Source organism: Aspergillus ruber (assembly GCF_000600275.1).
Source record: "Aspergillus ruber CBS 135680 unplaced genomic scaffold scaffold00017, whole genome shotgun sequence".
In the NCBI taxonomy this organism is placed as follows: domain Eukaryota; kingdom Fungi; phylum Ascomycota; class Eurotiomycetes; order Eurotiales; family Aspergillaceae; genus Aspergillus; species Aspergillus ruber.
Genome location: NW_024467313.1, coordinates 1 through 22,638, shown reverse-complemented (window position 1 = coordinate 22,638; position 22,638 = coordinate 1). Strand labels below are relative to the sequence as shown.

At 45.7% G+C, this 22,638-nt stretch overlaps 9 protein-coding genes across 9 annotated transcripts; 5 read left to right on the top strand and 4 right to left on the bottom strand.

Annotated features, from left to right (window-relative positions):
* Positions 1-4,316: 4,316 nt before the first annotated feature.
* On the bottom strand, positions 4,317-5,966 carry EURHEDRAFT_413358 (SSH4 family protein). The gene has a single exon (XM_040782151.1). It carries the CDS (start codon positions 5,565-5,567, stop codon positions 4,533-4,535), a length of 1,035 nt encoding a protein of 344 aa, XP_040637831.1. The 5' UTR covers positions 5,568-5,966; the 3' UTR covers positions 4,317-4,532.
* Positions 5,967-6,132: 166 nt separating this feature from the next.
* Positions 6,133-7,442, top strand: EURHEDRAFT_502333 (putative Ras family GTPase (Rab4b); the record flags this gene model as incomplete). Its single annotated transcript, XM_040785777.1, has 4 exons — positions 6,133-6,203; positions 6,266-6,339; positions 6,420-6,454; positions 6,568-7,442. Exons 2-4 carry the CDS (start codon positions 6,287-6,289, stop codon positions 7,440-7,442), a joined length of 963 nt encoding a protein of 320 aa, XP_040637830.1. The 5' UTR covers positions 6,133-6,203; positions 6,266-6,286.
* A 217-nt stretch (positions 7,443-7,659) lies between these two features.
* On the bottom strand, positions 7,660-8,870 carry EURHEDRAFT_516088 (NAD(P)-dependent alcohol dehydrogenase; the record flags this gene model as incomplete). Its single annotated transcript, XM_040786438.1, has 3 exons — positions 7,660-8,586; positions 8,656-8,778; positions 8,844-8,870. The coding sequence occupies 3 exons, from the start codon at positions 8,868-8,870 to the stop codon at positions 7,660-7,662; spliced, it is 1,077 nt and encodes a 358-aa protein (XP_040637829.1).
* A 593-nt stretch (positions 8,871-9,463) lies between these two features.
* Positions 9,464-11,722, top strand: EURHEDRAFT_523974 (FAD-binding oxidoreductase; the record flags this gene model as incomplete). Its single annotated transcript, XM_040786911.1, has 5 exons — positions 9,464-9,517; positions 9,570-9,935; positions 10,023-11,297; positions 11,356-11,531; positions 11,558-11,722. The coding sequence occupies exons 2-5, from the start codon at positions 9,677-9,679 to the stop codon at positions 11,720-11,722; spliced, it is 1,875 nt and encodes a 624-aa protein (XP_040637828.1). The 5' UTR covers positions 9,464-9,517; positions 9,570-9,676.
* Positions 11,723-12,299: 577 nt separating this feature from the next.
* Positions 12,300-14,737, bottom strand: EURHEDRAFT_458099 (Het-C domain-containing protein; the record flags this gene model as incomplete). Its single annotated transcript, XM_040784474.1, has 2 exons — positions 12,300-14,167; positions 14,233-14,737. 2 exons carry the CDS (start codon positions 14,735-14,737, stop codon positions 12,300-12,302), a joined length of 2,373 nt encoding a protein of 790 aa, XP_040637827.1.
* Positions 14,738-16,752: 2,015 nt separating this feature from the next.
* EURHEDRAFT_438674 (uncharacterized protein) lies at positions 16,753-17,670 on the top strand (the record flags this gene model as incomplete). The annotated part of the gene is made up of 1 exon (XM_040783454.1): positions 16,753-17,670. A coding segment is annotated over one exon (918 nt), but the record flags the coding sequence as incomplete, so codon positions are not given.
* Positions 17,671-18,054: 384 nt separating this feature from the next.
* On the top strand, positions 18,055-18,784 carry EURHEDRAFT_458197 (uncharacterized protein; the record flags this gene model as incomplete). The annotated part of the gene is made up of 3 exons (XM_040784482.1): positions 18,055-18,243; positions 18,313-18,483; positions 18,533-18,784. The coding sequence occupies 3 exons, from the start codon at positions 18,055-18,057 to the stop codon at positions 18,782-18,784; spliced, it is 612 nt and encodes a 203-aa protein (XP_040637825.1).
* Positions 18,785-18,825: 41 nt separating this feature from the next.
* Positions 18,826-20,887, top strand: EURHEDRAFT_458234 (uncharacterized protein; the record flags this gene model as incomplete). Its single annotated transcript, XM_040784488.1, has 9 exons — positions 18,826-18,924; positions 18,973-19,183; positions 19,288-19,458; positions 19,510-19,706; positions 19,757-19,934; positions 19,987-20,163; positions 20,213-20,446; positions 20,498-20,696; positions 20,746-20,887. Coding segments are annotated over 9 exons (1,608 nt in total), but the record flags the coding sequence as incomplete, so codon positions are not given.
* Positions 20,888-22,307: 1,420 nt separating this feature from the next.
* On the bottom strand, positions 22,308-22,549 carry EURHEDRAFT_378414 (uncharacterized protein; the record flags this gene model as incomplete). Its single annotated transcript, XM_040779072.1, has 2 exons — positions 22,308-22,423; positions 22,468-22,549. The coding sequence occupies 2 exons, from the start codon at positions 22,547-22,549 to the stop codon at positions 22,308-22,310; spliced, it is 198 nt and encodes a 65-aa protein (XP_040637823.1).
* Positions 22,550-22,638: the final 89 nt, after the last annotated feature.

The window sequence follows — 22,638 nt, the reverse complement described above, 5'->3', positions numbered from 1 at the left end:
ATACCTCTATATTGGGTAGTGTCTAGACGCCTGTCTATCTAAATATCGGCATTGTGTGGTGTTTCAGGATTCCGGACCTTTAGGATATATATAGAAGATAGCCCAAGAAGGAACAAAATAAAAAGAAAACAAAAACAAAACGGTCACAACGGCGATCCTAGCGGCGATCGTCCAACAGCATAGTGACAATGGTAGACTGGATGGATCATGAAGCTTGAGTGGATAATGCAGGCCGCGCTGCAATAGGCTGACAGCAAATTGATTTAGTCGAGACCATTCCCCAGACGTGCAAGAGAGCGCACGAGGTTGCTGTAAAGTGCAAAGTACGGCGTACGGATGATGCAAAACGGCTATTTTCATAGTGCGGGATTCTCCTTCCAGTTTGATATTTGCTTAGTAGGTTTTCTGAAATGTGCATGAACTGAGTGCAGAGTATGTACAAGTAGTAATATTTCCGTACATTGTACTCCGTAGTTCTCGGGATAAAGTCAAGAGCACGGGTGCATAACGGACTTGATTTTATGCCCAGAGTGAACCAACCCCATAACCTGTAGGTTCATGAAATAAGGTACTCTCACACGGGCCATTTGCTGTCCGGTTCACCGGCATAATTTCCACATTGACCAAAATATTTTCCCCTATCCGCCAATAAAGGCCAGTCGTGTAAGTTTACGAAAAAGAAAAAAAGTACCCTACACTTTACTTAACGACGGAAATTAAAAGCAATTAGGCGATTGACACAACAGTTGACCCGCATAAGGCCATTGCCGCGCCAAGGTCCAGCAAGGGCCAACAGAGCTCGTGCTGATGGATGCAAAGAGGAACAGCGCCGTTTCCATCAGGGATGAGAAGCGAAAGTTCCCATGCACCTTACCGAAAAGGGTTATTGCAAATGGCCATAATATTGCGAGTGCATAACTACTAGTAACTATGTATTCCATATATAGCAGGTTGCTTTGATAGAGTAGAGCCGTGTAAGATAGGAGAGAGACGGTATATCGTCAACACCCCTGGGTATGTGCAAAGTGATTTGCATATATAGAAACCATGATAATATAGTATCTACTCGTAATATCTACCATATACCCTTTTTGTCCACGAGCATTCCTATCTATGCATGTATGATAGTAATCACATAAGTACCCTGTACTACATAGTCGAGAAAGAACCCGAGATCCAACCACTTGTCACCGGGTTGGTTGTTCCAATATCATGTCAACACATGTTATCAAGTAACAAATAACAGCTAAAAAAGAAGACAATGCATAGTCCTCCGTTCCTAGTACATAGTAGCGCTCTGAAACAGACGCGTACACTGTATCTCGGCTGCACGGACTCAGGACTGGACTCCGCCCCGACACGCTCCACCCGTATCCGGGAATGACCGAACCAGGACCCATCATTCCACTGAGCGACTAAGCCGGAGTATTTCCGTACAAAGTAAAGACTCTATACGAAGTACGCTGTACGGAATATCTGCAACCATATAATAGCCCGTACTCCATTTTATCATCGTTGTTGCTGCTGCAGCAACTATGAGTATCATTACTATTGCTGCTCCATACTGTATAGAGGTATCAATATCCTTCATCATTTTGCGGCTGGAGGACTTTTCAACTCACCGGGCCGCGGTAGGTTAGTTGATCCACTTATCGGCGCACTGTCCACCTGACCCCATATTTGACGGGCTTATTTCGCGGGATGTCAATACGAGCCTCTTCTCTCTTCCTCTGTGTCTACCTCCAGAGCATGCTGTTGGACGACAACATAGTAGTATCAGCCGGGAAGTCGGAAGATGGAGCCTTTAAGAGAATAGAGATACGCTGTCCTCGATGACATGCATTGTACGTCGTCGATCCAAACGCCAAACCGTGTTCCTTTTGGCGATCAAAAATAATACCGGATGGGCACATTTTGAAGTATAGAATGAGCACATTCAGCAGTCAAGATAAAAGTTATTTTTCTTGCAATGATACAGGTCAGGAGCCCAGCACGCGCTCAATCTTTCGTCGTTTTCCCCTCCTTCCCCCTCCTTCACAGAGTCCTATGAGGTTGAGAGTTTTGAAAATCTTCTTTCTTTGTACTCCATAATTCTCCGTGCAGATCGTACTTTTTTTGCACTTAGAAGAGGAATAAGCTCGTAATTCGCTGCTCTGCTGTTATCGTATCCATACCCTCTCGGTAGTCTGCTTGTTCTCCTCCGTGGTGGAGTTCGTTACTTGGTTGACATTGTGGGGCTTTGAAATTGAGTTGTTTGTACAGTCAGTACCGTGCGAAAAAATTATGGGGACCGGTTCGTTGTACGGCATTGTACGTTGGTTCCCCGAAGTGCTTTTGACAGACTGTGACGGGTATGAAGTGGATTTGTTAGTTTGCTACGTGTTTGATAGTAAATGGGGCTTAAAACGGGTGATAGTGATATGTTAAAGCAGAGTATCAGGAACGTGCAGTAGTACAGCCCTACAGAGGCATACTGAGCAGGGAGTGCGTACTTTATACCTTTTTTTTTTTTTCTGCACACAGGCAGCACTACTGTACCGATACATACATCGTATGTGATCACTTATGGCAATGACAGATAAGGATAAACAACCAGCATCATATTCAAAAAATTATAGACTTCGTGATTCCAAATCCCGGTCGTGACCACCACAGACAGCGGTTGGTTGCGACACGGCACACGCCTTCGTACAAATACTGTATCATCGGTACGATAATTTCCCCATTCTTTCTGCCTTGGCATCATTGAATCTGTCAGGCCGCTGATTGGCCAGTCCCTAAAAAGAAAGAAAGCTCCTGCCACTTATGTCCACAGCTTGGTGGCCCATGCTCTCCAGCCCTTGTCCCTATTAAGTTTAGTGTGGCTGGGCTAATAATGTAACTAGAATTTAGTGGTGCTTGGCAACTGCAGCCCCTCATACCGCTTGAAGTCGAGTCTGTCTCCACCGTGACCTCCGTGGAGATATGAGTAAACAACATGACTATGGGTCAAAAAGAGTGCTGTATTGTTCATATCAAAAGCAATTCTAATAAAGGCTTATCACACAAATAGTCGGAGAAGATCCTGAATAGCACAATGGGTTTGTTACTGGCTGACATCGAGCACATACGGATGAATTCTGGTTTACTCCGGTCGATCTGGTCTCGACTCTTCCAGCGTCAGAAATGGTGGAGAAAGCTAATGATAATGGATAATAAATAATATTCATTGTAATAATTGTTCTCGGAGTACGGAGTAGCACATCATATTGAAGTTCAAGTTAAGAGATCAACAGATACGAATGATATTGATAACGAATGAACGAGCAGATACTTGTGATTTTAAGGATTGAGAGGCAGCCCTTGGAAAATGAAAGGTGTTATTGACTTAACCAAAATCTCTCTGTACTCCGTACTCTACACTCCATGAATAGCCAAGGCATATCCATAGTCCGCAGAGGTTATGTCAACGGTATTCTGTTGCATCCCATTGGTTGCCCGGTAATTTTATATCTTGACTTCATTCCAAGCTCAATCCTCAATTAATATTCGAAGATGAAACCATGGTAAATGCAAATATATATTTTTATATATACATATATCCTTTTAACCGGAAAGAAAAGTGCAATAGGACATAGAAAAAGACAAGGAAAGAAGGCGATGAATATGGGCGTGTCTTTGAGCCGCTTACAGCTTGATATAAGACTGGTGAGACACCATCAATCGGAAAGAAGCAAACGTCGAGATTAGCAAGTTTGACGTATTGGCGTACAAATACTACATTCTAGACCATAGGATTAGTATCCCTGTCTTAAAAAAAATCAAATCATGCTATATTCGGTGTTCTTCCAATCTCCCACTTGGGTTGACCTTGCATCGAGGTACTATACATAGCAGGACTATGCAGCATAGTGAATACGGCTCAATTCCCATGATAGGATGCCATGACGTCAAGTAAGCCCACTGCATATGTATGTACTTGGGGGATGATCACCACTCATCATCAACGTGCTTGCCCCCCTGGATCCGACGTACTTCGGAGCAATAACAATAGACATAAATACCTACAGGGAACAGATCAGCTAGTGATGGGGCTGCGTCGCATGCTTCCCCCCGAGACACTAATGTTCGTGTCTAGATCAGCGAGAATCCTGGTGGAATCGTGTGTCTTCGGATGTACGCGTGACTCGGCTGTCGGGACGTTGTTTTCTAGAACCAGGCGATTTAGCCTACAGACATGTTATATAAATAGTAACAGAAGCTGATTTTCGTACGATTATGAAGAGGTTTACTACTATGAGGCACTGTCGTGTTGGCTAATCAACGCAGCAGATGCAAGAAGGGAAATGTGTACTTCAGATGTGTCATTATTTAGAAATACAGAAGTTAGGGCTTGATTTTATTCATCGAAACCACATGATTAGCTGATTAGATGCAGGCACTGTCAAGCAAAGATAATTAAGCGACGAGAAAGTGGAGGGAGAAAAACAATGAAGGGAAAAAATACCAAGAAAGAAATGGACTTGGCCGTATCACTGAGATGAATGTAGATATCACGTAGGTTTCCATAGCCATCCTGTAGGATTAAAGCAAACTGCGAAGTCAACGCCTCCAAATAAGCCTACAGCTCCGTAAATATCATAATCACCCTCCAGGCCTTCAACGCTCCCAGCATCTGCATCGACTTGTTCATGAAGGTTCCAGCCTCCCTCATGGCGGCCATTGCGAGTGAAGAAAATGTCCACAATTGGCTTCTTTCCCATATTCCTTGAAACCACCATGTCTGAGAGGGAGAACGTCATCCCCAAGCCAACAGTCTCACCCACTTTGAACTCATGTGTGAAATCCCGTCCGCCCCATGAGTCATTAACAAACCGACATCCGTCATCAGAGAAAACCCCGAGACTTCCTCTCTCCCATCCAGGAGACCGCCAAGATGGATATGGCTGTGCCACAAAGCCAATTGAAAACCCGCTGGAATCGGCTGGCCTAGGTCCGTCTCCGAGCCTTAACAATGTGACCTCAAAGTAGATCGTCTTCTTGGCTCCTCCCGACACTAGGGGCGAATCCTCGACAGGGAAATATAGAGGCAAGTGGGTCAGGGCAACGCAGTCTTTATTCATATTCCTTGTGGAGCCTTTCCATCGACCAGGAGATATGGGTGACAATTCCCCCCGGAACTCGGTCGACAGCATAGGACGAAGGTCATGTTGCTGGACAGATTGAAGGACTGCCGGAGATGGCTTCACAGGTCTCCAAAGGGGGGTGTTATTGCAAAATGCATGAGCCCGCTCTGCATCGGTACTCAATGCATTTCCAGCGTTGGAGTTGAAGTAACTTATCACTGGTGCTGGTGGGAACGTGCTAGTGTCAGGTACTGCATCCTGCCAGTTATGATAGGGGGGTGGGTTGGTTTCTGGTACACCAGCAAACCCTTGAGCAAGAGGTAGGGCTTTTGATGATGAGGACTGAGAATCATGATAGCTCGGTAATCCCTTTTTGATTGAATCGTCCGGCATATGGTCTTTCAAAGGTTGGGGCGGTGGCTTTAGTGAATCTTGAGGCGTAGCGTTCATCGTACTTCCCATCACGTCTTGGGTCGCTCTCCGACCCCTGGAAAACAACGACAAACAAGACACCATACTGTAAAGTTTGGGGTTTTTCTAATGGTTGTTAATCTCGATGGGAGGTTGTTGTCCGTTTGAATGTTCCTGCCAAGTGTGGCTATGACACATTTCTATGGTTACATCATCAATATTAAACCATAAGTATGGCACTTGCCCCTGTATGCCTATTGAATTCCTCTTTTCTGCCTCTCACCAAGTACACACTACCATCATTAATTGTAATGGTAACTTATGGTGATGGGTCTAAGCTAAATATCAATTCAGTTACCCCTGTATATATATACCAGTACGCAGTGTTACCAAATATGAGTTCTTAAAAGTTCAACAGAGAACAAATGCTACCTGTCGACTGTCGTGAGGTCAAGAGATGAGATACTTGTACCTGGTCCATATTAGTGTCATGTCATTTATTTTGGGTCAGGCTTGGCAGCGTCATGTCATCCTGATAACAAATATCTAATCCACCAACAAACGATCAAGAAACTATCCACTACTATTGTTTTGTGTGTCTTTGGGTCCAAAGTCATGACGCGCCAAAGAGGAATGTCGAATGCGTCCTCTGCAGTCTCTTCTTCCTTACCCCCAGGCCAAGACCAGGTATGAATGGCACCTCCTCCCGGGTTCACCGCCGCGAGAAGATGAGATCCTAATCCTCGGAGGTAAATTAGGAGTTGGAGAGCATGTACGACTATCTGGCTAAGATTATCCTTCTTGGTCCAAGTGGTGCTGGGAAGTGAGTACTCTCTTGTTCATGCTGTTCAACTTATGCCTGCTGCTCTTATCGCTCACGTATGTTCTCTGTATCGCCCATAGATCCTGTGTACTGCACCGATTTGTAAAAGATGAATGTATGGTTTCGAATGCCCGATTGAGTTTCTTTCCGTTCTTTTATCTCGAAGAGACCCCGTTTCTTCTCGAGCTGGATGGCCAGCTCGCTAATCACCCACCGCTGCGCTTGTAGGGAGAGTGCTGTCATCGCAAACCATCGGGGTGGAGTTTTCCTCGAGAGTCGTCAAACTAGGCACAGGCTCGCAACGAAAACGGATAAAGTTACAACTCTGGGATACTGCAGGTACGGAGCGGTTTCGCTCCGTTTCTAGATCCTACTACCGCGGAGCGGCGGGCGCCATCCTCGTGTACGACGTCTCATCCCACGCTTCCTTCAATGCTCTCCCTACGTTCTTGATGGATGCTCGCGCCCTTGCCTCGCCGAACCTTACCGTCTTACTTGCAGGGAACAAGTCTGACCTCGCATCGGATTATTTCCTGCAAACCCAGGGCCCGGATGATTCTACCGCGAAGCATCCCCCAACACCGTCCAGTGTATCCAGCAAGCAGTCTTGGTTCCCGCTTGATTCAAGTGGTGGTTCTTTCAGGTCCGTTAGTAATTTTGGAGGAGCGGCTGGGACAAGAATGACCGCGACCAATTCCCCCGAAGGCCGCCAAGTCAGCCTCGAGGAAAGTTCTCGTTGGGCATCTCAGTTCAATATCCCCGTTGCTACTGAAGTCTCTGCCCTCACAGGTGAGGGCGTCGAGCAAATATTCAACCGGTTGGCCCGAATAATCCTCACCAAGATTGAGCTTGGAGAGATTGATCCCGATGATCCGCAAAGTGGCATCCAATATGGTGATGGTGGCTTATACGGCCACGGCACCAGTGACGCTTCGAGTATTCGAAGCAGGATAACTCTTGATGACAGCGCAGTCCAGCTCCATCGGAGAAACCCTAGGCGAAGGGGAGGAGGAGGAACTCACTTAAGAAGCGGGATGGGTGAATGGGAAGATGTGTTCCGATCGAGTGGCTCTCGCCAAAGCAAGAACAGGGGATGCTGTTGATTATTGCTTTCAATTTATTTTGGGTCCCAATTGTGACATGTTATCTTTCTCTCTTCCATTTTGCAGCACGATACCCTCGAGTTACTCCCATCTGCAACAGTTGACGCCATTTTAACTAGCACTATTATCACAGGTTGATAGATTTCATGCTTTGAATTTGCTATTATTGTCGTATAAAGTGAATACATGTGTTTTACATCCTTTTTGACATATCTTATTATTCTTCGACACCCGCAATAAGAGTTTTGATGCCCTTACCAGCGTGGACTTCTTTGAATGCTTGTTCGGCATTCTCGAATGTGACTGTCCCGGTAATTAGTTGCTTCACATTGACTCTACCGGAGGCGACAAGATCAACCGCAAGTCTATAGTCTCCGCTGCCATAGCGAAAGCTGCCTTTGATAGTCGCCTCTTTGGTACAAGCCACCATGACGGGCAGACAGGTTTCACTTCGGCCCATTCCACCTTGTACATAGGTACCGCCAGCGCGGAGGACGTGGATACCCGTATGCACCGCAGGCTCGGCACCAGAGGCGTCGATTGCAACATCAGCACCCAAATCAAGGCCGTTCTCCTCCTTTAGGCGGGTCGCATTCTCCGAATGTGATGTTTTGGCTGGTCGGAAGACAGCCGTCGCAGCATATTCCTTGGCAAAGTCTAGCCTTGTGGCTTGTATATCGACGGCGATAGCTGTAGAAGCCCCGAAAGCTCTAGCAACTGCACAACACAGAAGTCCCACAGGTCCAGCCCCAAAAACCACGACGGACTGCCCGGGACTGACGGCTGCCTGCTTAACAATGTGCACAGCGACAGCAAGCGGTTCAACCACTGCAGCCTCTTGTAATGAGATACCATCGGGAATCTTATAACAAAAATCTTCTGGCAACACGTAGTATTTAGCCAACGTGCCGTCGTTCGGTGGGGTAGCTGCAAAGGCCATGTCAACACAGAGGTTGTATTTTCCAGCCTTGCAAGGGTCACATCTGCGGCATGGGATACCCGGTTCCATGGCAACACGGTCACCCACTTTCAGCGTTGTGACTTCAGAGCCAACCTTGCTGATGACACCAGAGGATTCGTGGCCAAGAACCATAGGGTCCTTCAAGACGAAATCGCCAATTGAGCCATGCCCCCAATAATGAACCTAACAACAGGGAGTTGAAGAAGTATCAGCAATAATCTCATCATCTAGATAAGAGAAATTGGTGCTAACGTCACTACCGCAAATGCCAGTATACCGCACGTTAATTAAAACATCATGAGGATCCTTGAGTTCTGGAATGGGTCGATCTTCAAACTTGACCTGGCTGACCCCTTCAAGGACAAAAGAAAGATTCTATAGATGGAATGCCTTTTGTTAGCCTAAATTCTCTCCATACAGAAATGAGTCTTGGTCCTTACTTTCGCAGTTGTGGTTTGTGTGCTCATAATTGCAACTATCCACCAATTGCTCTTTAGTATGCCAGCCTGTGCTGTATCTTGGGATAGATGAGATTCAGAGGGAAATAGATTGGTAGTGCAAACACAGGAGAGATCTGATATTTGGACTGGGGGATAATGGCTGCACAAATGGAAAAGGATCTCTCTTTGGGGCACGTTTTACCTATCTAGCAGGCGTCAGAGAATATTAAACTAACAAACAGACAAATTCCATTGAGATTGTAAAAACAAGAGAGAAACGATAATGAATTGAGAGCAAGAAGGCAAAAAGATGAGTATAGAATGGTGTCACTGCGATGTCATGATTGTCGAAGATGGCTACGAGTCCGGATTATACTCAGAAGTGCCTCAATATCTTTGCCATCCAATACGATTAGACCGTATCTTTTTCATATGTATTTGATCTAGCCATGCAGTTAATTTTTCAAATGACAAACGTTCAATATGGATTGAGCTTGTAATACTTTGGTCAGTTAAATCGGGGTACGGAATGGACCGGGCTACCACCAACAGAACTGATTCCTTTTGAATCATATATCCTTAGCACTACTTTTTTTTATATCTATATCTATATTTATTATATTATTATTCTAGCTTCGGTATAACATTTTGAGAAGAAGATGAAGTTGATTGACGTGAATTGTTACAACTAGTGCCAAGACCACCGGAACACTAACCTCTTTTCAGGTAGTTATAGTCATCTCCGCATTTGAACCGGCCGGAAGTTCTTCAGGCGATATTCTCATGTTTTTGACGCACCGCACTGAAGACCTGGTCATCCCTTGTTCCCCGTGATGGTCCGACCTAGTGCTCTTCCCCTAAGAGCCGTATTGCGTGCCGCTCGGCCTCAGCCGACTCACATTCAGTTTGCAAACCAACAACGGCTGTTTGGGGCGTCTGCCCGCCGTCAAGCCGATGACAAAAGCCACTCATTTAAAAACCAACTGTATGAGAGCACACAACAACGATTAAAGCGAGAGCGTGCTGAACAAGAACGCTTCGCTCAATACCAATCCCAATCTCCTGGTGGCCGCTATGCGGCGATGATGTTCGGTATGCAAATTTCCCGGCACCTAGACCACTAGTAGAAAGCCTCCTCTCAGAAAGCGCATGGTTCAGTTCTAATGATTGTTTCTGTAGCGTTGGTATTCTTTACCACCGGTGCCTATATCCTCGGATCTGTGAAGCCCGCGAGCCTTCCAACTTCATCTACGACGCCTCTTTCGGACGTAGAACCCCCTCAACACAACATTTCCCAGTCCAATCTCCAGGCCGCTTGGGCTGATTTCGTTGAAATTCTGGGGCAAGAAAATGTATCTACCACTGCTGGAGACCTGGAGGCTCATTCTGGATCGGATTGGTCATCCTATTCCAGAAAAGACGACGAAAAACCTTTCTTAATCCTCTATCCTTCAACCACCGAGGAAATTTCGCAGATAATGAAGGTCTGCCATCAAAGGGTTATTCCGGTGACACCTTATTCTGGTGGTACCAGCTTAGAGGGTCATTTCGCTCCCACAAGGGGAGGGGTATGTATCGATTTCCGTCGCATGGATCAAATCCTGGATTTTCACAAGCGAGATCTTGATGTTGTAGTCCAGCCGGCGGTTGGGTGGGAGGCGTTGAATGAAGAGCTTGCGGAACATGACCTTTTCTTCCCACCAGATCCGGGTCCTGGCGCTTTAATCGGGGGTATGGTTGGAACAGGGTGTTCGGGAACCAATGCCTACCGATATGGCACGATGCGGGAGTGGGTTCTTTCGTTGACAGTCGTACTCGCAGATGGCACAGTCATCAAGACAAAGCAACGGCCAAGAAAGTCGAGTGCAGGATATGATCTCACCAGGCTCTTTATTGGAAGCGAGGGTACTCTGGGACTTGTGACCGAGGCCACTTTGAAACTCGCTGTCAAACCCAAGAGCCAAAATGTCGCTGTTGCGAGCTTCCCATCTATTCACAATGCGGCAGAGTGTGTGACGCGTGTGGTTGAGGAGGGTATCCAGGTTGCAGGTCTTGAAATCCTAGATGATATGCAAATGAAATATATCAATGCCAGCCAGGCAACGAGCCGGCAATGGAAGGAAGCGCCTACTCTGTTTTTCAAGTTTACCGGAACGCCTGCTGGCATCAAAGAACAAATCGGTTTAGTCCAAAAGATTGTGTCTGGCACTTCGGGTCGATCATTCGAATTTGCCCGGGGTGACAATGAAATGCAGGAGCTATGGAGTGCACGGAAGGAGGCCCTTTGGAGTGTAATGGCAATGCGAAGGGGACCCGAGGACCATGTCTGGACAACAGATGTGGCCGTTCCGATGAGTCAATTGCCCAACATTATCGAAGCAACTAAGAAGGACATGACCGAGAGCGGGTTGTTAGCAGGAATCTGCGGTCATGTCGGGGACGGCAACTTTCACGGTAAGCCTTCTCATTCCCAGCTGCATAAAACCACATTTAAAAGCTGATAATGCAATAGCTATCATTCTCTTCAATGACATTGAACGGAAAACAGCAGAGGCTGTTGTCCATCGCATGGTAAAGCGTGCCGTGGAGTTGGAAGGAACCGTGACGGGAGAACATGGGGTTGGTCTTATTAAACGGGACTACATCGAGCACGAAGTCGGCCAGTCTACAGTAGATGCCATGCGACGAGTAAGTGCTACACGACTATTGAATAGTCCTCTATACATCATTTGCCCATATTTTATTATCAGCAGAGTTTGTATGCTAACGTTAGACATCAACTACAGTTGAAATTGGCTTTTGACCCCCTGCGTTTGCTGAATTGTGATAAAGTTGTTCGGGTCGAGCAGCCGTCTCCTGGAGAAGTAAAACAATGGTGATTTATATTTCTATATGTTAAATGTACAAACTACTTACTTCAAACGGTGAAGTCGGCTTCGAGCGTGGTTTATCCAGCTTTTGAAAAGCTTTATTGGAATTTTCAATAGGAAACCTTGTCATCATAGCGCCGTCAATATCCATAAGCTCCACCATAGCCCCGTCCTCCATACCCATTATCGTAGCCGTGTCCGTACCCCTGGGGGCGCTCGTGGCTTTGTTCGTGTCGGCCATAATCATATGCTTGCCCATATTCATGGCGTCGCTCACCGTCATAGTCTCGTCCACTGCTGTAACTTTGCTCATATCCATGGTGGCGTCCACCATTGTGTCCGTCTCCGTATTCATGACGTCGTTCACCACTGCCGCCATATCCCTCATTATCATGGCGCTGGTGTCGTCCACTATATTCCGCCTGACTGCCCTGAAATTCACCGCCGTATCCGCCGTGGGAGTTATAGCCATCATGGCTCCTATGACCATCATAACTTTCTTGCCGACCACCATAACCAGAAGAATATTCCCTACAGTAACCTGTTAGCAGCAGGTCTTTCAGTTAAAGTATCAAGGAGTAACTGCTCACGGTCCACGCCTTTCATATCCTCCATATCCACTTCCTTCATTACCATACCCGTAAGACGGGCGGCTGTTACTGGACTCGTGATGCGATGCAATGTATCCACTATGCCCTCCATGTTGGGTCTTGTATGTCTCCGTTTCCGAGCGTGAATATTCATTTCCACCACCCTCTTCCCCAAACCGGGATTGGCGCTCACGGTATTCTTCCCGTCTCCAATTGTCGGCCGATGGACGATCGTCCCGAGATTCGTGACGGTAATCATCTTTCCTCGGGTGTGAGTTCTGCTCATGTCCATAGTCATGTCTACTTGCATGTGACGAGTGGCTTTCGGACCGGTAATCTTCCCGAGATTTATGACGTCGGTGTTCCTGATGATAGTGCTTCTCGGAATGTCCATAGGTGGACGAGCTATGCTCGTGTCTACCAGTTTCGAAGCCTCCATCTTCCTTCGAATCATTGTCCAAGAGCATTGAACCGATGCCGCCCACAAGTCCGCCGACCAAACCCCCAATAGCGCCGCCTCCTGCAGCATCTGCAGCAACCTTGCCAATACCATCAACAGGTGAATGGTTTCCGCCAGAGCTGGCATTACCAGAGCCACCACGTTTCTTGGGTAAGGACAACGGCTTACCACATCCGTGCCCGGAGTCATGGACGCCCTCCTTATGGTTTCTGCCCTCGAGGACCCCGTGGCGAGACAGCTGCTCACGGAGCGAGTCTCGCTCGCGATCACTTTTTTCGTTCCACCATTCTTCCACAGTTCCAAACATAATACCATGCATATCCGCTGCCCCATCTCTTCCAAACTCGCGCTGTGCGGGATGGTGGAAGACCCCAGTCACGATTCTATCCAAAGTCCGCCTGATGTCGATATCTTCGTTGTCCCAGCATTCCATTAGTTGGGGGACAGTCCACTTGACGACCTGGGAAGCTATACGACCGGCTGGTTCGTTGAGAACGTTGGAGAAATGATCTTTTGAAAGCATCGAATGTGTGGGGTTAGACGAATCATCATCATTGAATACAATATGCTGCTGCTCTCTGCTGCTTTGAATCACTTCAGAGGAGCCTGTTTGGAGCTCGGTTTTGATCTGCGTGATGATCGGAAGGACATAAGGGGCAAGGACAGAGAAGACAAAAATGTTCATTTGGTCTTGGACCTGTTCAATCAGGTCGGGTAGAACAGGGATATTCTCGATGGCTTTGTTGATTGCCTTGATCAATTCATCGTGCCACTCTAACACCGGATAGATTTGTCGTTGCACATCGTTCAGAAACTGGGTCCATTCCTCGGGCTCGCGGGGACTGATCTGTTCATTGTGTTGCTTAGCATCATCTGCCTTGGCTTTAAATCCATCCACTTTCTCTGCATCGCTGTCCTTATCTGCAAGTAATCCATCGGGGATTTTACTAAGGAGGTCCTTCAGAAGACTCTGGGAGGGCGTTTCGCCCTGAGAATCGGAGATGACGCCCTCCAAGGTCTGGAGTTCCGACTGGGTGACCTTGTCAGATACCTCACCAAGCACCGAGTGGAAAAAGTCAACACCACCAAAGGTGCCGGTGACGATTGGGTAAACGGGATCTCGTGCGCCTTCAATTTCCAGCATAACGTTACGGCCAACGTGAGGGAAAACGTCAGTTTCACCGAGTTCAATTAAGCTGAGCTCCGTGTAATTGGAGTGCGCGGCATAATCTTCCAGGCAGTGCAATCCTGTACCGAGCAGTCGAAGAGCTTCATGGAGATCGTCTTGGTTGTTCGACCTTGCGTATCGACGGCCCAGTTCGATGGACCGGCGGAAAACTCGACGTACCAAGCCAGCCGACGTCGCAATGTCCAAATCCTCAGAGGCTATGTAGCTTTTGAGGCCTAGATGCGAATCATGTCAGCAAACGTCACAAAGAAAAAGCACCCTGGCAGTTTAAGTCACATACCCGTTCTGGGGTCAATTGCTAGTTCCCGCTCCTCATCAACGGGGCCTCTCAACCTGCGATCATAGTCTCGACCGTCGAGGCCTTCACCATAACCGAGAGGGTTATCGATGTGCTCCGTGGGCTGATAGCATCCAAGTCGCTCAGTCGTCACTTCGAATTCATTGGTACCATAACCAAACGTCATGAATCCCAGGACCCAGATGAGGATGCGAATAGCCTCGGCACTAACATATTTCAAAGTGCCAATATCAACAGCTTGGCTATAGTCGCGAAGCCAGTTTCCAAAATAGACACGCTGCACATCGAGCTTGCTGAACTTTTTGCCACCGGCAATGCGCGCCAAGAATAGGGTTAAAAGAGCGTCTTCGATATCGCCATGACGCCAATTCTGGCCCTCAATGCGTGATAACGACGCGATATTGCCAGCTCCGAATGCATGTGCCTCTCCAGCGATGGCCAAGACCAAGACGAGAGTAAAGCAAAGGCTTTGGAAGGACGTTCCCATGGTTCCAGCAAGCCTTTCTGGAATAGGTCAGAGAAAACTTATTTATAAACAAAATGAAGTCCAATCGTCAACTGAACGGAAAAGGGTCTTGGGCCCGAATCTCTACACTAACGATATATTCAACAAGAAGAGATGTGGAAAGGAGAAAAAGAAACGAGAACAGAGGAGGGGGATCTGACGACCCCGCCGTGGAGGGATCCCATGACGATACTGTATATTCTTAGCGTGTACTCTGTAACAGAAGAGTACCCCGTACATCTTAGTGCTGTTTGTGTACTCCCGTACTCCGGAGTACGGACTCCTACTGGAGAAAGGTTGTTCTTGGCACCTCGATTGGTGTGTCTTGGCGTTTTTTAGGCGATGGCGCCGGTGCTCTTGGCGCTTTTTCTGCCGCGTCTGCGAGATTCATCGTTGATTCCAGAATTCTGTATCCTCTTAAGCACGGAGTAATACTCCGTACTTAATACACTATATATAGATACCTTATGTAGTATGTACAGTATTACCTTGGATGGATTGGCCGCAGCTTACACAGGGCGATGCATACAAAGTGCATATGTAGTATGCCTCTTGTCTTGGAGTATGTACTCCAGAGTACTTCGTACAAGTAGGGTTTTGTTGAAGAACATTCGGTCAGCTCGGTACGGATATGGTTACCCCGTAGCCCGGGCGTCCTCGGTAATACGCGACCACTGGTACGGGGTAGTATTTTATCGAATAATACCCATACGGAGTACAAGGGTATTGGTATATAGGTTCACGTTTATGGATGCCACATACAGAGTACTGAAAAAGTATTCGTCATGTAAATACATAAGCAAGACAAGCAATATTGAGAATAGCAATGAACATCACCAAAGACTGGGATTACAGAGAAAATCAAAGTACGGATACCTATATACATTTATTACCACTAGCAAATATGTACTATGTACTCTGTACATACGGAGTACTGCCCCTCCGCATCCGGCGGCTCCGCTCAACCACACGGCGATTACACCCTCGCAACCTCACCGCCGTCTTCTGCAGTAGCACTGCGACTCTCACCACCGCAACTACCATTTCGTACTGATTACGCGCTGTACTACTGACTGTGGCCGCTGGACTAGTCGTCCTCCATTTACCTGGGCCTCATTATTTCTTTTTCAGCAAAATAATTCCCTAGAAATGTCTATTCAGACCATCAATCTATCTCATATCCATGCTTCAGTTTTCCGGTTTTAATGCCCCCTTCTTCATCTTGACTGCTTAGCTTTGACGCAAAACGTCAGCCAGTTACTTTATTTATCATTTTAAATAGTATCCATCTTCATTTTCCAGGAATCCTCAAGTCGGCAAGAGCGCTTTGAATCAGGGACAAGATAGAATCGGTCGTCCACACTACATTGTTTGCTTCGGATTTCGATCCCGTTCACTTCGTGGTGATTTTCTATTTTCAATGACGATGAATTGCGCAGCATATTGCTGAAATATTCCGTACCGGCCTGAGTGATCTGGAGAGAGAGAGAGCGCGCGCACGCGCGCGAGAGAGGAGTGTGAATAAAGAGAAGGACATCAAGCGAGGGCACCTCGAACGACTTTCAACACACCTCACTCGCTACGCCCTGAGATTCATCTGCTCAATCATCACCAATACTAAATCCAAAATCCTGGATCTGTGGGAACCCCTGTTTTCTCCGGAATTAGTTCCCGTCCCATGCACCTGAATTTCCGACATTGAAACGTCGTGGAACGAATCCCGAAATGATACGCCATTGCTAGTTCATCCTTATTCCAGGCTTGACAACTCCAGTGAAGCTCCTCCATCCTCGAGTGCATCTGATATCTTGCTCTCCGTAGAGGGAGGAGAAAGATATTCAATGTCTTTCGGGGCTGTCATCTCGGATCAAACGCCTGGCAAACGACCTTTATGGTCGCGGCGGTTGACGGATGAGTCCACTCTGAATACTTTTGAAAAATGTAGCCATGAGTCACAGAGGTCAAAAGGGACCTCGAAGCCAAGAATACATACAAGGCCACTACCCAAGAAGACCTCCCTGGATGATGCGCCCTCAATGACTTTGATCAACTCTTCACGATCTGTGGGCGAACGTGATGGTCTAGGAATCCACACGACTACTGAAAGGGGGAGGCAGTGTGATCTGTTTACTGGGTCCAAGGAATCCGACTATCATAGTCGACTTTCAAGTGGAACCAATCAAATCACGGCTTGCAACACAAGTACGAGGAGGCCAGTCTCCAAGTACATCCATTCATCGCGTCAAGCACCTCGCACTTATGCACATATGGGCCAGTCTTATCAGCCATCGCTTTCAATAAGCGATGGCTCTGAAGACAGGGACTCTATTGAGAGAGAGTCTCTGGCCCGATCAAGCTCTGATACTTTTCATCCCTTTGTGCGTGCTCAGGCTCCGCGACTGTCATTGCAGATCCATGACGGTTCTTCCACACCGTTGCCTACAATATCACAGACGAACGTCACGGGTCGATCGTCCTTTGGATATGCAAGAGATAACGGCAGTGCCCTTGATACTCCTTCTCCAATATCCAGATCATCACTGGATTTTGTGTTCCGATCTAAGACTCGGACAAGCGTTGACCCCGTGTCCCGGGCAGCTACAATCCAGGCGGCGCGTCAAGCTTTTGAGGAGAAGGAAGAGGCCAAAAACCGCAAGCTCGAGCAACAACAGATGAAAGAAGAAGAGAAGCAGACGCGCCGCAGGGAACAGCAATACTGGCGAACATCGATGAGAGATGACGAAATGCATTCGTCGACGCCCGAGGAAAAGACTGGCACAGCGGAAATGCCTCGTGCTACCACCGCTTCCCAACAACAGTCGACGCTAAAATCATGGAAATCTCAATCCAAAAACACTTGGATGATTTTCATAATCTGGCTACGAACCAGAATTTTTAAATTGCGGAGAAGAATAAGAAAAGTTCAATGAATGACTGCTGTGGCTATATGATATTCATGTTTCCAAATAGCTGGGTATAGCGTGCGGAATGCTAGTATCACTCTTTTTCCTTTTTGCTTTTCAAACATTTTTCTCCAAGGCCTAAGATGTTCAGTAGTGCTAGAATAACTTATGATAGTAGTAGTAGTAGTAGTAGTAGTAACTATTTTACGTCAGAGAATAACTTATGATACATTGTGTATGCAGATTACAGTTGAGGCCACCCGACCGCAGACCTCAGCCCACCCTCAAAGTGGGGCTCTTGGCACATGTGACCTCAAACATAAAAGCTCAGCCCACCCTGGCCTTACCGCACTCTGTAACGTACCATGTACATATTTCGTACAACTAGTTCTCATCATGGAAACGATCAATGTTTATGATTACCTTGAGAATGATCATACATTGATCAATGATCTTATTGATCTTAATCTTGATTCATCTACTGTACCGGATTCTATCTCTGAATCCAGTCTATATGATGAACAAAACGAGCAGATTTTACATGATCGGAATACTGCAAGACACGATGTTACCCCACCAAATCAGGTACAAATATATATACATATATACGTGGAGTACACCCAGTTTTTACTAGTTACTAACTAGTTTATGTAGATGCCACCACTCACTGTTTTAAGCCATGGAGCCCGGAATCCAATGACAGCTGCTAAAGTTGAATACATTGATTTTCTGCCCGATTATCCAGCCTCGGATCCCAATGGTTATGCATACATTATCAATACACGTGCTCTACATCCTGATGTTATTGGAAAAGCATTGACATCAGTAAGATAGAATTAGTTTACCTCTAATATCTAGTTACTGACTGGTTTAGTTTCAATACTCTCACCGGCGTGTGGGTTCAAGCCGTGAAACATACTCAACTTTCCTAAGATGTCAGGTCAAGAGATATGCTCTTCAGTGTACTGGGGTTAGAAGATGTGAATATCTTTCCTCAGAATTAGAAGGGTTGAGTCATACGCATGCTACAGAATCAATATTTGAACATATAAGAGATACTCATGCTCAATTGATTCAGAGAGACACTTCTATGGAGGAGCGACGGTCCCGGAGGCATGTCAACTAGTTGACTGTTAATCTCTAGAACTAATTACTAACTAGTTCACTCACAGTGTTTTTCGTGCCATTCAGAAACGATTTGCAGTTAACAATGGATGTTCCTTTCCACAGCCTGGCTGTCGTCCTATATTTGGGCGATTCAGACCAGTGAGTTACTAAATTCTGATATGGTGAACTAGATGCTAACTAGTTAAGGATATTGCCGGGGTTTGCCATCCATTTATTACCTGTGCTAATCGCCTTTTAGCAGATAATAAGACTCTGCACTTCTTCTTAAATCTGAGCTCGTCATCTGTGTCTTATGATGTTCCTCTTTTACAGAGTCTTTTTGAATCAGAGAGTCCGATCCTCGATAATGAGTTATGTGGTGTTATTGAACAGAAAACAAGCCGCCGTCCAACATGTGGTAAGTATCTAAACTAGTTATTCCCAGAACAAGATGCTAACCAGTTACTATAGGTGTATCTCATCCCCAAGGTCCAGGAAAAATGACAATGATGGGCTGTAAAGTCTCTTTTAGGGTTCTTATTCCATTGGATCTAGATGAGTGTCCATATGCTATCTTTTTATCTACTGGCACTCATTCTCATCCTCCCCCACCTCCAACCAAGCCACCACAAATCATTTTAGATGAGATTCTCGACTTGATGAAGCGCATGCGAAATCCAGATCTGACATTGAGTAAGTATTAATCACTTCATCCTGAGGACTAGTTACTAACTGGTTTATCAGGCACTTTCCTCCGCAGCCCACAGCTGAAGGAATTCTGTCAGAGGTATGATGGAAAGGAACTCTCTCAGATCCATTATAGCTTTGTAAATCAAGACAAACTTTCAGCTCTTACCACTAAGATAAGAGCTCTGCTATTTCCCCAGGGAAGGGACTTTAATGGGGTGGTCTTTGAGCGCCAACGAAATGTAAAATATCAGGTAATGTTTGGTGAACCAGTGGAGAACTAGTTCTATACTGATTAGTTTAGACCTATGTACGGCGAATATTTGCAGAAAATGATTGTATTATGATCATTTGTGGATTTGACCAACAAATTCAATTTCTAGCCTCTCTATCAAGCTTTGAGGTGGATATGTCCTATAAGAGGGTCAAGGGAGCCTTTAATGAGGTGATTTTTGCAACATTTCTTCCTGATCATAACAAGGGTGAGCTCTTGATATTAGAACTAGTTCCAAAACTAGGTGCTAACTAGTTTAGTCTTCACACTGCTCCGGGTCTTTATCAATCAGGAAACGGCTGAAAGCTATAGGCTTTTATTCCAACAAGTGTTCTCTCTTATTTCTGAAGTATGTGGGAGACCAGTCGAGTTCCATTATTTACATAATAGTGGGATAAAAGCTGTTGTGGTTGATATGGATGCAAAGCAAATGTCTGGTGAGTGATAAACCAGTTATTTCATGACTAGTTGCTAACTAGTTCTCAGGTCTTGGCCACTACCTTCAATCTCTTGATCCATTATGTCGACCGTGGACATGGCAGCTCAAAAATGTCATTATTTTTTGCCATGTTCACTTCAAGCGAACAATCACTAGGCTATTGGGATCAGATATGGATTTAGGATCTGAAGAGCTGTATCATTCTCCCTGGTTTAGAATGAAAAGTCTTCTATCTTGTGAGAGTGAAGATGACTATTATCATTTGATTGCACTTTTACAAGGTAAGTGGAGAACTAGTTATCAACTAAACCAGTTTCTAACTAGCTCTGTAGATAATGAGAGTTCAGAGATTGTTCAGTGGGCCGAGCATAAAAAACACCCTGTTATTGCAGCTGGTCTAAATAAATCTTGTTCCTTGATGAACCCTACCTTCTTTGAATCTACAAGGAATATTACGAATGCTGTTGAGCAGAGTCATTATAAGTCATACTGGATGGGTGTATATGATTCTTTGCTTGGTGCCACATTAGGGTATGTTTACTAGTTCCTAACTAGTTCCAAAACATTCTAATAAGTCTAGGTCTTTCACGATTGATCAACGTGATATTGACCAGTACAATGCTAGAGTGGCCTTCGGAGTCTATCACAATTCCAGAGATAATAGCCTAGAGACCCGATATTACAATCATTTGGGTAATGAGAGTACGCAACCAGTTTCCTAAACTAGTTCCTGGAACTAGTTTACTAACTTCTATACAGATGCACGCAAAAGAAAGCAGGCCAATCATTCCAATTCTCGACAGTCAGATATAGGAGATGATATCCTGTTTCAGTCTAGCTCCTCTGGATTTATACCTGCAAGAAGAAGAGGTAGCTCTCATTCTTCTAGAGGTCAGGCTTCGAGGTCACCATCTGTGGTATCCTTAAGGTCAAGGTATGTTAAGGACCAGTTCGGAACTAGTTCCATACTCATATAAATAGACAGTCTGTCAATTCCCCATCTGCAAGATCAACTCATATGCAGTACGTCATCTCCATATACTAGTTCACTAGTCCATACATTAACTAGTTTCTCAGGACACCAAATCTGCAACAGACTGCAATGACTAATCTTCAATTCCAATATCAAACCCGACAGCAAGAAGAAGATCTGGAATATGATAGAGAGCGGGTAAGGTTATTGGAAAGGCAATTAGAGCTTGAGGAGCAACTTCAGGCTATACGAGGGAGGACTAGTTCCCACCCTTAAATAGTTCCATTTAACCTTCCTCTTTCATGTTATAGGGTTCGCGTATGAACCCAAAGGATGACTGTTTTGCCAAGGCCAGCACATAAAGCAGCCAGAAAGGGCCCAAAAAAACTATCAATGACTGTCATACGATCCCCTGGCATACAAGAACTTCCAGCGACCCCTTCATCCAACTGCTGACCTCTGAGAGGGACCACAGAGAATACTATTTGGAATATCATTCCTGTACAACCATAGAAAAAGGCTTCTGTCTCAGCTCTATTTGTTTCTTCTTCAACAATTCCTTCTTGTATAATAAAGGGTAGCTTTAGGTTAAGACAACTTGAGTTCAAACCCTAACATTTCAATATAGAAAGAAATTGTGACAACTTGATGTTGTGTTTACAGCTTGACACTGCATCTACAACTAATTATGACAAACAAATTGAATAGAGTTGACATGGATAGAGCCCTGCCGTACAGCTGTCTATAAAAAACCCTTCATCTGTTAGATAGAATTCCTTTCCTTTTCTTTCTCCAGATTTGATATTCTCATTGATGGCTACTATGTCACGGGCTCGGTAGCTAGTAGATATTAACGAATTGATATTCCTATCTAAACCAACTAGTAGCCATCGACGGGAATATCGAATCTGAAGAAGCAAAAGGAAAGGAATTCTATCTAGCAGATGAAGGGGTTATTTATAGATGACTGTACGGTATGGTTCTATCCATGTCGACTTTGTTCAATTCATTTGTCATACTTAGTCGTAGACGCAGCGTCGAGTCGTAGACACGACGTCAAACCATAGACACGACGTCAAACCGTCACATACTAGTTGGTTTAGATAGGAATATCAATTCATTAACATCTAATAGCTACCAAGCCTGTGGCAAAATTCAACAGAAAAAGCTTAGTCTTCATCCTCACTTTCATTGGACTCCTCTTCTTCAGAGGACTTTCCCTGGTCACCACTATCAAAAAGTGCAAAGTGCTCACACTCCTCATACTTGCAGCACACTGGTAGAACTGGTTGGTCAGTGGTTCAGGATCAGTAGTTAATCATTACTTACACTTAGCTTTGTGTGCATCCTTGCAACTCTCACAGGGGACCACATGGCCCATGCGGCGGACCAGACGTCTCATCTCAGTCATGTGAACCTAGAACTAGTTAATAACCAGTTCATGTAAACAAAGAAAACTAGTTCTCTTACTTCACCATCACGGCGGCGTGGAAGAGGGGG